The 12,982-nt window shown below is 48.3% G+C and overlaps 1 protein-coding gene across 1 annotated transcript in view; it reads left to right on the top strand.

Annotated features, from left to right (window-relative positions):
* NMNAT2 (nicotinamide nucleotide adenylyltransferase 2) overlaps positions 1–12,982 on the top strand; it is a gene marked incomplete at both ends in the record, with an annotated part of 160,033 nt that overhangs the window by 118,107 nt on the left and 28,944 nt on the right. The window contains 5 exons of the mRNA XM_079697339.1: positions 4,369–4,457; positions 5,479–5,546; positions 7,742–7,820; positions 11,023–11,149; positions 12,707–12,787. Of these exons, the coding sequence (XP_079553465.1) occupies positions 4,369–4,457; positions 5,479–5,546; positions 7,742–7,820; positions 11,023–11,149; positions 12,707–12,787 (444 nt within the window). The remainder of the gene's footprint in view (positions 1–4,368; positions 4,458–5,478; positions 5,547–7,741; positions 7,821–11,022; positions 11,150–12,706; positions 12,788–12,982) is intronic.

The raw sequence follows: 12,982 nt of genomic DNA on the forward strand, positions 1-12,982 counted from the left end.
TCCAGTTTCTTACTTGCCTGACATTCCATTCAAATTAGAGGATACTAAGGCAACAAGTGAATTGCAGAATATAAAACCTAGCGCTATTAGTACAGTCATAAAGGTATGGTCTGAAATATTGATGACATGGCATTGCATTGACACATCCAACTGCAAAGCCCCAGAGGCAAAGCAAACAAAATGTCTGGAGAGAGGAGGAAATCCATGGTTCCTGAACATTCTCTGGGAAGTTTTGATGGGTCATCTTCTTCCTTTATCCCTCATTACCTGGCCCAAAACTTCCTGCCAGGAATGATTGTCTCCTTTAAGGCAGGATTTTTCACCATCTTCACTATCCTTTCTGTGAGTTTTTCTTCAAGCTCAGAGCATGTCACTCCCCAGGTTCAATAGCCTTCAATGATTCCCTATTATCTATACTTTTCATCTTTATGGTTATTGTCAATGTATGTCTATTGTTCTCAAACTTTAGAGAGCAAAAGAATCACCTGGGGAAACTAATTTTAAAAGTAGATTAAGTCCCAATCCCAGAGATTTTGATTCAGTAACTCTGGATGTGGACCTAAAAATCTGCATTTTAATAGCCTCTCCCTGGTAATTCCAATGCAAGTGGTCCATAGAATGCATGTTGACCAAACAGTGGCATAAAAGTCACACTCCTTGCCTGGCTTTCAGGACCCTCTGAAGTTTGATTCCCACTTGCTTACCGAACAGTATCCCTCCCTCACCCTCACCCCACCCCTACCAGGCCCCCTACAGCCTAACCCTAGTGGTTAAGGCTAAACCAGTTGATAAGCATATTTTAAACTGTGCAATTTCTGAATATTTGCTGGAACTCCTCACACTCCTTGGAAAGACAAAATTACCTCTCTTGTCCCTTTTCCCATGTGCCCTAGTATCTCACAGAGTTGTTCAAACTATAGGTTGCCATGCATTACTAGGTTGTGACCAGCTTTTTATTTAAATTTGTAATTACTAGAATAGAATGTACTAGAAAATATTGTAACATTTGTTTCAGTTAATTATACATAAACATACATATGTATGTATTGTGCCAGGATATAAAATGTATTTCTTACTGTGGGTTGCAGTAAAACACCACCACCAACAACAACAACATTGAAAGCCACAGCTATAGCACTCACCCATTTTGCCTCTCATTAGAGCCTTCTGTTTCTCCATTACTGTGAACCTTTGGAGAACAATAAATAAAGCCACTCTTATCCCTCTAGGATCCATCATGGTATTTTGTGCTCAATAAATGTTAACTGAATTGATTTGACTGCATGATCACAATCATGACTCTTCTGTGTTTAACTACTTCAGATCAGGAATCCTTTTTTAGGGTGTAGGGTTGGGGCTATCCCTTTCAAAAATTGCTTCTTTGTGAGACAGTGAGCTTTGGAGCATTGCCAGGGGAAGTGCCCCCTCATCTTGGCCAGAGGGAAAGGATAACATTTTCTAAGGCAATGAGGTTGCTTGGTGCAACCTATTTCCCTTGGAAATTCTGGAGTGTGGTCTGAGGAATGGAGTGAGTGGCTCTCCGCACAGACATGGCCCAGTGGAAGGAAACCCTAAAGGAAGGTGGCTACATGAGCCTTCTAGGTATGAGCATTTGTTGAACAAGCATTACTCAATAAACAAGCCACTGTTCTGAGTACTTAAGAGCCCAAGAAGTCTTTGGCATGGGTGACAGACTGAACTACTTGTGGATTGCTTTTCTTAAGCCTGTACAGTGTGTCAAGCGGCAACAGAACAAGCCAAGGTTGTTTGAATGTAAATCATCTTACACTCTGCTTGCTTCTCACATGCATGTTAACTGCACATCTTCTTTAGCTGTGCATTTAGGACCTCTTCTCTACAGCAAAGTCCCTGGCTCTGAAGAATTCAGTACAGAAGAGGAGTAAAGACACAAACTTTCAGAAACAATTTCCAGATCATATCCCTTGAACAGGATGCACAGGGAGCTAGTAGGTCAGTAAGTCCAGCAAAGGGAGATGTTGCCAGGGCAGGCATGCTGGATGTGGGGTGGAGCTGAGCTTCAAATGAAAAGCTTGGGTAAGTGGAGAGTAAAGAGAGGACACTTTTTCTAAGATAGGGAGATGAAGGAAGGTCTGGCTTATTGCAGCAGAGGATCTGTGACAGCCAAAGCCCATATGGAAATGATCCTAAGGAAGACTGGGATATAAAGGGCAAAGGGAAGAGAGGAGGGGCTATAGAATTTATTCAGATATCCAAAAGATTTTGCTACAAGGCCTTCAATTTATTCTTGACCTCAGAATAAGATTTGGAAACTAGTGAAGTAATATCACTCTTTTAAAAAGCAAAGATGACACACGTTATAATGTTAGAAACTGACAATACTGAATGCTGGTGAGGATGTGGAGCAACAGGAACGCTCATTCACTGCTGGCAGGAATGAAAAACTGTACACCCACTTTGGAAGATAGTTAGACAGTTTCCTACAAAATTAAACATACTTTTACCGCATGTTCCAGCAATCACACTCCTTGATATTTACCTGAGTTGAAATTTTATGTCCACTCAAAAACCTGCACATGAATGTTATATCAGCTTTATTCATAATCAGTGAAAACTGGAAGCAACCAAGATGACCTTCCATTAGTGAATGAATAAACAAACTGCGGTACATCCAGACAATGGACTATTATTCAGCAATAAAAAGAAATGAGTTATCAGGTCAAGAAAATACATGGAGGAACCTTAAATATGAATTGCTAAGTGAAAGAAGCCAGTCTGAAGAGGCTACATAGTGTGTGATTCCAACTATTTGGCATTTTGAAAAAGACAATACTATAGAGATAGTAAAAATATCAGTGGTTACCAGCGGTTGGAAGGAGGGAGAGAGATGAATAGGTAGAGAGCACAGTGGATTTTGAGCGTGGAGAAACTATTCTCTATGAAACCAATGTGGACACATGTCATTATGCATTTGTCAAAACCCGCAGAACCATACAACACAAAGAGTGAATCTCAATGTAAACTATGTCCTATAGTTAATAATGATGTGTCAATATGGGCCTATCAAATGTAACAATTATATCCCACTAATGCAAGATAGTAATAACAGGGGAAATGGGGTGTGTGTTGGGGGGAGGTCGGAAGATGGGGGGACTGAATACATAGAACTCTATGTACTGTCTGCTTAATTATTCTGTAAATCTAAAACTGTAGTAAAAAAATAAAGCTTATTAATTACTTTTTTAAAAAAACTTTAAGAGATTTCACATCGAAAGAAAAAAAAAGAGGCAAATGTGGTGAGAATTAATATTTTTTTTTTTTTTTTTTTTTTTTTTTGTGGTATGCGGGCCTCTCACTGTTGTGGCCTCTCCCGTTGCGGAGCACAGGCTCCGGATGCGCAGGCTCAGCAGCCATGGCTCACGGGCCCAGCCGCTCCGCGGCATATGGGATCCTCCCAGACCGGGGCACGAACCCGTATCCCCTGCATCGGCAGGCGGACTCTCAACCACTGCGCCACCAGGGAGGCCCGAGAATTAATATTTTTAAGAGAGCCAGCAGGGTGATCCTGGAAGCTTGCTTGTAAACTACACAGCCAGTTTTGCTACCCAAGCCCCTGTTCCCTCACAGAATCCCTCACCTACACAGTAAATCCACGCCACCTTCCCTCAGCTGTAGTGGCTCAGGACTTGTTGGATTTGTACAACGAACCACCTTAGAAGAAAGGCAGAACCAAAATCTTCATCACTTATTAGTTTGCTAAATTGTCTCATGAAAATGAAATTGGGCTTGTCTGGTAAATTTGAAAAAGCAACATCATGACTTTTTTTCAGCAGAAGAAAATGGCTTTTCTCTGGCCGAACTTTTCTCAACCAACTGTAATGTTGGTTTTCTGGTCTGATTGTTAATTCTCCCTAATTATGTAGAAGGCCCTTTAAATTTGTTTTGGTGATTTTCCTCTTCTGAGTAACTCCATGAGGCAGTCAGCCCACCTTTCATATTATAAGAAGGCTTCTTCTTTTTTCTTTTTAAAAAATGACTCCTTCACTTTGGAATAATTTCTGCTTGTGATCATAATGGTTAATTCCAATCAGTTGCTCTTTTGGCTTTGAGTGAGGTGCTTGTTTTAAATCTCTCTGAGCTAGTCCAGCACTGGACCTTTAAACCTGGATTAATCCCCTTGACTTCTAAATCCTTTCGCTTTTGGGGGCTGAAATCTGGTTCCATAACCTTTTGAATCACCAATGTTTGCTTTGAAAGTTGGCACTTTCTATTTAAATGGCAAGAAAGATGGGAAATAAGCCTTACAGAACTGAACGTACTGATTTCAATGATCACCTCTAATCCACACCTTTCCTCTTTAATAATGTGAGGTTTTCTTCTCTTAATTAGAAAGAGCCAGAGATTATCTACACAAAACTGGAAGGTTTATTGTCATTGGTGGGATTGTGTCTCCTGTCCACGACTCCTATGGAAAACAGGTGCGTTCCTCCTTTGCCCCTCCCCTCCCTAACCCCCCTTCCTGACCCGATGGTTCCTCTGATGTAAAACTGCTCCACTGCCATCTCTGCCATCTACGATTCCTGGAAACGCAAAACACCCATTAGCAGGTGTCCTGCTTCCCATCTCTGGACCACAGTCAGACCTGAGCGAATGGGGGTTGGGCAGCAGCTGGGAGGAAGAGCTGCCTGCGACCAGGCCCAGTCAGAACTCATCCATGCCGTGTGACTCGGCACGGATGCCAAACTGGGGGCTGGTTATGGGCTGAGCAATCTTTCCTGGGATTTTCGGAGACAAAGGCCTATGCCTCCTATAATCTGATTTAAAATTCATTTCTCGGGCTTCCCTGGTGGCGCAGTGGTTGGGAGTCCGCCTGCCAATGCAGGGGACACGGGTTCGTGCCCCGGTCCGGGAGGATCCCACATGCCGCAGAGCTGCTGGGCCCGTGAGCCATGGCCGCTGAGCCTGCGCGTCCGGAGGCTGTGCTCCGCAACGGGAGAGGCCACAGCAGTGAGATGCCCGTGTACCGCAAAAAAAAGAAAGAAAAAAAAAATTCATTTCCCTGCCCCTCCCTCCCTGCCACACATCCCAGAAAATCTAGAAGCCCTCCCAGACCTCAACCTCCTCCCCCAGATACAACTTGGTGGGTTCTGGGGAAGTGACCCAGCCAGATGGACCCTGGAAACAAGGCAACACTCACCACGTTAAGTCTCCTCTCTGTGCTGGGTGCACACTGGCTTCTTCATCAGTGGAGTCTCACCTCTGACTCTGATGGGGGAGGAGAGTATACTGCACACACCCTCCATTCTTTCTCTCCCGCCCACCCTGCCACTCTACGCTTGTGTGTAGCAGGGGGACATGTGGATGGGTCACACCTTCATTCTCTGTCAGCACTGAAAAATGCTGCACTTTTATAACGGGCTGGCTTGGGATGGAGTCTTAGGGAGTCTGTGGGGAGCAGAGTGAGCCTCCCAACCCAACGACTGCTCTGTTGCTTCCCAGGGCCTTGTGTCGAGCCGGCACCGTCTCATCATGTGTCAGCTGGCCGTCCAGAATTCCGACTGGATCAGGTAGGGCTGGCCTGATGATGCCAGAGGTGGGTGGCCCAGGGACACCCTGGGAATGGGTGGACAATAGGAAGAGTCCCCACAGGAGTGGGGAGGCCAGGGGAGAGATTAACCCCATGCAGGCAATAATAACGTAAGCATTCTGGGGTGGCCTGATGACTTTATTTTTTAACCAATTTATACAGCCTGGGAAACTAAAGAGGGAGCTTTTGGTGTTTCATCTGCTCTGGCACGTTTGGATTCAGGAGTTTGCTCAGAGCTTCCACAGACATCATTGGGATTGGGGTGAGACAGGGCCAGAAAATCCGAGATGCCTCTCCACTTCCATCCGTACTCACTTCCATGAGCTGTCACTACCTTTCGGGGACGGTCCCCCGGCTTTGGCTATTTTCCATTCCCGTTCAGGCTTCCTAGGGCCCCGCGATGGCAGTGGGACAGAGGTGCGGGGCCGGGTCGGGGGGACAGGTCCAAGCGCTCATGGCCTTTCCCTCAGATGATCCCTGCGCAGACGGTCCCTGCGCAGACGGCCCCTGCACAGTTCTAAGATGGCAGACACCATTATCCACTGTGCTTGCAGTGTAATTAAAGCAAACCTCCACTAATTATGCTAATTATGCCCCCCAAAGCTCCTACAGTTATAATTTGCATGAGAAGATGACGTTTTTTAAAAAAATAGCGATACACCATTTGTCTTGTGATTTCCCCCCGCAGCACCTAGAGGTTTCCAGGAAAGGAGAGAAATGAAGGGCCGCTGACCTCAGAATGAGGGATGCAGAGAGTTAGCGGAGAAGAGATGGGGTGGGTGGAAATGGGAGCAGTGAAGGAAAGCGACAATAATAATTAAATAGTGATCCGTGCCATCTGCGCGCAGTGATTTGTGTGAGCAGTGCATGCCCTTTACAGACTTTCTCATCCCCCCCTTCCCCCGAGACAGAGGTGAGGTTGGGAGACAGCTCAGGAGAAGTCAAGGAGTTTGAGAGGGAACAGCACATCTGTGGTCACGTCAGGGTAGAAACGGAGCCTCTTAGCACGGCACCTCATGACCTCAGGGGAAAATGGAGTCCAGTGGGGGAAATACTGAACAGGAGACTGTTACTGCTTGTATGTGATTAGAAGATTCTGAAATAACTCCCTCATTCATTCAACAAATATTCACTGAGCACTTACTGCCTGCCCTGCACTGCTCCAGGCACTGGGAAAATCAGAATTCCACGAACTGGGGTCACCAGAGAGGCTTGGAGATAGCTCTAGAGATGGGGCATGGGTGTGCAGAGTCCTTGGACATGGGGGAGCCTGTTTAGCCAGGTCAGGTGTCTGCCCATCTCAGGGGGGGAGGGTGGTCAGGGACCTGGGGGCTCAGGGCAAGCTGGGTCACTAACGGTTTTCAGTTCATGAGATCTCATCTCTGGGAACCTTAGGTGTGCTGTGAAGTGGGGCTAGGGAGGGAATGCTCAACTGCTAAGTACATGTTTGAGGAACGTCCCAATTTAGCAGCTCATTAAGTTGGTAATTAAGCCCGAGTGCTGCATCCATCAGGGGCTGGATCCCTGCTCACTTCACATCCCGTGTGCAGCAGGGGTTGGCCAGTCTGCGGGGCTGTGCATTCCGGTCTGGCTGCCATGCCCACCTCCATGCCCACAGGGCACCCTGCTGCACAGGGAGTCAGACATGGGCAGATTCCCCAGTTCAGGTAACTGCAGTCGCCACTTGATGAGGGCCTGGCTCATTTCATTCTTATCACAGTCCTATAAGGTCCAGAGGAGAATTCCCATTTTGCAGGTAAGAATAAGAGCAAGACACTATACTAAGCACTTTGCATAGAAAACTCATTGACCTCTTCTAATAACCCCGCAAGAGTGTTATTATTGTTATTCCCATTTTACAGATGGGAAAGTGAGCACCAAAAAATCACATAACTTTCCCAAAGCCCCACAGTTGGGAAGGTCTGGTGCTGATATTAAACCTGGCCAGACCAGTACCAGCAACTGTTCATGTAAGCCTGTGTCAAACTCCTCTCATTTTACAGTGGGGAAACTGAGGCTCAGGAAGGTGTTTCAAGCCCATGTTTTACCTGATTCAAGGTCTAAGTACTTGGTATGACCAGGTCTGCTAAGCTTTTTGACCCATGTCATTGGAAGGAACCAATAAGCAAAGAGTGTGAGAATGGAAACCAAGGGAAACATCTTTCCTATTGTCAGGGTGGACCCGTGGGAGTGCTATCAGGACACCTGGCAGACAACCTGCAGCGTCCTCGAACACCATCGGGACCTCATGAAGGTAAGCTGGGCCAGCCTCAGGGTTGGGTGGACCACGGAAGCCGGGCAGACCAGGGAAAGGATGCTGCTGGCCTACTGACCTGGTTGTTTCCTGCTTCTCCTCCAGCGGTGGGAGAGACCAGGCTCTGAGCAGCACCACGGAGGGCAGTGAATTAGGGACCCTGAGCAGCACCAGAGGCTGCTTCCTGCCTTGTCCCCCTCCTCGATATGACTTGGGGCAGTTTTCATCTTCTGGCAGTAAATTCAAGGTGGGATTCAGGAGACCACAGCTGGAAAGCTTCAGAAAGTGAGGAGAGAAGGAGAAGCGAGCAAAGAAAGGAGGAGAGCAGGGCACTGGGCGGAGTTACAAGCAGCCAGGTCCTCCTGCCACACCTCCTGGGGACCCACTGGTCCTCTTACCCCAGCGTAGGTGGCCGTGACTGCTGTACTTCATACCCACAGGCGTCGTACTGTCATGCACACTCATTCCTCCTCACGGGAGTCCACGGGCAGACAGTGTTCTCATCTCTGTTTTATTTGTGGGTAAAAGGAAGCACAGAGAGGTGAACCAGGGTATCTGAGGACACACAGTGACTGCCTAGTCCACACAGATGGCTGCCTAGGGCTTGTGGCCGTGTGCGGTGACGAGGAGCCGGTTGCTAGGTAAGCACAGGTTCCTCACCAGCCAGCAGCAGCCGTCAGCATGTGCAGAAAGAGCCCTTCGCAGATCGATAGCAACCCATCGACTCCCACCGTGCGGGGGTGAAAAGCGGTGCCGTCCATAGCAAGAAGCCTGACCCACCGAGACGAGACGCAATCCATCCTGCTTGCCTCCGCTGACCCTGATGCACAGCCCTCCCCAGCCCCAAACAAGGATCAGAATGGCATCGTCCTGACACAGGGGGCGCCTCCATCGCATCTGTGTTTGCTGTCAGGGGGGCCTTTCAGAATCTTCTCCTTGGGGAGCTGCCAGCAGCCCCAGTCCCCCCACTCTCCACCTGCTGTGCAAAGTGCTTTATTTGAACAGATGTGGAATTCTGGGGCCCCAGACCATCCAGGAAGTCAAGAGCAAGAGAAGTGGAGAGGACTAGCTGGCTGTTGCTTCATCTAATAAGCTTTTCTCCCATGGAATTGAAGAAAACCCAACTCCTTTCTTTCTGCTTTCAGAACCCTTCACGCACATCCCGAGTCTTCCCTGGTCCCTTTGGAAGGACTCTGATGTAGGGTGGCCCTGACTTGCTTCTCTGGGCTTGTCTCAACAACAGCAGTAATAAAAGACATCCCATCTTACTGTATAAGGATGTATCCGTCAGGAGAGGCTAAGATTCGCAGACAGCCTTTAAATCTCAGTGGCTTCACACTGGGGGCCTGTGCACCTTCTAGTCACCCAGGAGCCTCAGGCTGCATGATGGGAGGGAGGAATCGGGGACCCTGCAGGCATGCCTGAGCCCTGGCTCTACCAGCCAGAAAGCCTGGCTGCTGTTTTGCTGTCTAAATGTCTGGGCTTCCCGAGCCCTCCCTCTGTTACTCAGGCCCAGAAGCATGAGTCTGGGCCCGAGATGCTTGGCCAACAACCCCCAGCTGTTGCAGTGATGGTCACAGGCCGGCAAAGAATGCCAGTCCCGATGGCCCCCCTGCCTTGGAGTGGGAGCTTGGAGCTGCTTGTTAACTCCCAGTCTCCCTGGTCCCAGCATCAGGCCGGTGTTCCTGGCATGGAGAGTGGTCCTGTTGGAGAGATAGACACGGGGCTTAATAGGTGATGCAAGGCTTTGAGAACGTGGGAGCCTGTGGAGGGCAGAGAGGGGCAGGTGGCCAGCACTCTTCTTCTCCAGCACAGAACAAGTCAAATGGGGCAAATGATGCATGCAGCAAGAAGAAGAAAGTCCTCAGCTACCAGACCGGTTATTTAATGAGCATGTGGCGTTTTCTTTTCTGGATGTGAAATCATAATAAAAAGGAGGCAGACTCTGCCTTCCACTCCACCAGCCGCAGCCGGACAGAGAATCCCACAAAGCAGGCTAAGAAGATCCTGTGGTCCCCAACCTCAGCCGGCTCCCAGGTGTGGCTGCTTGCTGTCGTGACCATCTCCTGTCAGGAACATTACAGAAGTGACAGGTCACCCCACAAGACAAACGCCTGCCTTTCCAGGGCTCAGAAGGACTCATGTTCTGCTCTGCCTGCACGGTGGTGTGTGGAAGATGCCTTTGGAGGGTCACCCCAATCCTGGGACTTTGTGTCCTCTGGCAGCAGGACTCAGTAATCCAGAAAGGGTGGTGGGCCAGGGATTGAGGGGAAGCTGGTTTTCAGGGAAGGGACCTTGAATAAGCAACAGCCCTATGAAGCTAAACAGATTGAAAATTCACCCTTTGTTTCTCTGTTGCCCAATAGCTCCACTCCCCGCAGGCAAGGGGTGTTGCTTCTGGGTCAGCTGTGAAGAATGCTGCGTTATCAGCTCTGTGCTTTCTGTAGCACTAGAGAGAAGCAGCAGGCCAGATAACACAGGACAATGGATAATACACATAGAATTTCCGTTTGGCTCTGGAATGTGTATTCACACTCTGAGCAGGCGCAAGAGTTCCCAGAACGCCGCCCTCTTCCTGCAGCACAAACACACCCTGCTCCGCCTGGCACTGCTCCCCAGCTTGGCCCTGTCATTGGCGTCTCTGGCCTGGAGAGGCAGCAGGTGGTGATAGCGCCTGGTGTTTGCATGACCTTTCCCAAGCTTGCACAGCCCTTTTGCAGACATGACCTCATTTGAGCCCCATGAAGCAGGCAGGGAGAGCAGGCATGCATGTTCCACAGAAGGTCACAACATGTACAGACTTCCTGCCAGGTGCCAGATGCTCTAAAGGCGCTCTGTGTATGCTCGCTCGTGTAATCCTGCCGCAGCCCAGAAGGGTGGCTCTTTTGCCTCTCTGTGTTAGGCTCTTGAGCTGAGGTTCAAGAGCAGGTAACTATCCAAGGTCACACAGCCAGAAGGGGGCAGAGCTCAAACGTGAACCCAGGTCTGTGAAACAACACATCCCACGCGTTTCTCACCTCCTGCTCACCTAGTGTGGTCACAGGGTGTGGCTGGGTCTAGAACCCACCTCCAGCCCTCTTTCTCAGTTCCAGGACACCTCACCATGATGGACAAGCAGATGAGCATTTGGAGGTAACTGGGAAACGCTTTCATAAGTCTCTTGGGCTAACGACACTGACTCTGCCCTTCCTCCTTCCCCCAGCGGGTGACTGGCTGCATCCTCTCCAATGTCAACACACCCTCCATGACGCCTGTGATTGGACAGCCCCAGAATGAGACCTCCCAGCCCATTTACCAGAACAGCAATGTGCCCACCAAGCCCACTGCAGGTAGGGGAACATTGGTGTAGAGCGGTGGCTCTCAAACTTCAGAATCGCCTGGAGGGCTTGTTAAAATCCACATCGCTAAGCGCTGCCCCAGAATTTGTTTCAGTGGGTCTGGAAGAAGGAAGAGAATTTGCATTTTTAAAAAGTCCATGCTGATGCTCTGGTCCAGGGACCATACTTTGAGAACTCTTAATGTAGGGCATCAGAGAGAAATAGTCACAATGATAGAGACAGGAACAGAGACAGAGAGAGACAGGGGTGGTGGTGTACATTTTAATATAAATATGATTGCCTTAAGTGGGAATTATAGACAAAAGGCAGCATTTTTCTCTGCCTTTTCTAAGGAGGTTGAGGATCTTGCCAAGGTCACACAGTAAGGAAGTAGCAGGGCCAGGAGTCAAACCCAGACAGTCTGCAGCCAGAGTCCCACACTCTTAACCATCCCTTCACTGACAAAGAGCAGGGGTCCCCCAACATTTACCCAGCACCTAGTACTATATGCTTTCACGGTGCTCAGTGCTTTACACGCGTTCTCATTTAATGCGGTAATTCTGTGATATAGATATTATATTCCCATTTACAAAGAGAAAACTGAGCTTCAGAGAAGGTGAGTGATTTGCCTAAGGTCACACAGCTCAAAAGTGGAAGAGCCAGAATTCATATTCAGGACTGTCTGATTCCAAGGTCCATGTTCTTCCTAATATTTTCTTCCAGGCCAATTGCAAGAGACAGATCCTGGTATTACTTTTCAAGCCTAGAGACCATAATCTATTTGGTTATCAGTCTATCATAAATAGGGTAATTCACAAGGATGAGCCAGAATTTCATAGTTTGCGTATAGCTATGTCTGGGGGCTCAGAAAACTTCTCTGGATTAGAGCTCAGAAAGATCACTGAAAACCAGATCCCTCTCAGCCAAAGTAGGATGTCTGATTATTCTAAACACCATCTGAAAGGGAAGGAAGGCCTTTGCCCAGCAGAAATTACTCCAAATGAGTTCTTTGCCACAGGCCGAGTCTCCGTGGATTTGGGTGTTACTCTTTAGTGTTGGGGGTGGCTGAAGAAATGCACATGATATTAAAAAACGAAAAATGCAAACAGGGCACAGGCCCTTTAAATGTAGACTATGATCCAATTTATGTTACGTAGACATATCTGCATTAATACGCATAATAAAAATGGGAGAAAATAAAAAATATATGCATACTTTAGTGGTGGTTATCTCTAGCGGTGGAATTATGGGTGCTTTCTATTTTCCTTTTTATATATATTCCTCTCCCATGTTTTCCAATTTTTCAACAGTGTAATAAACACGACCAGAAAATAGATTCCCATCTAGGACTCAGAATGCTTGTGCCTTGGACAGGGAATGAGAAGAGGGAATTTGGGCTGTCATGTTTCTGTTCTTTCTTTCCACCCTCCTACTGCCTCCATCACCAAATCCCTGCCCCTTCAGGGCAGCCCCACTGTTTACAGTGGCCCAAATGTGGGACTGACGCGAGTGTGAGTTGTGAGTGGTTCTCTCCGTCTGTCCCTGTCTGTCTTGCTCTCTCTCCCATAGCCAAGATCCTGGGAAAGGTGGGAGAAAGCCTAAGCCGGATCTGCTGTGTCCGCCCACCGGTGGAGCGCTTTACCTTTGTGGGTAAGGGAGCAAGGACCTTCTTTACCAATCCCGCCTCTTTTCTTTCCCTCCTCCCTTTGTTCATTCACCAGACAAGCCCCAGCACCTGCTGTAGGATGAGCATCTAAAGAGCAAAACTTGGGAGAGAAGAGAGGATGTCACCAGGCCTGCAGGGCCAAGGTGTGATGGGAGTCCAGAGGCGCGATCATCCTGGCT

The sequence above is a fragment of the Hyperoodon ampullatus genome, assembly GCF_949752795.1.
Source record: "Hyperoodon ampullatus genome assembly, chromosome: 2".
NCBI classification, from domain to species: domain Eukaryota; kingdom Metazoa; phylum Chordata; class Mammalia; order Artiodactyla; family Ziphiidae; genus Hyperoodon; species Hyperoodon ampullatus.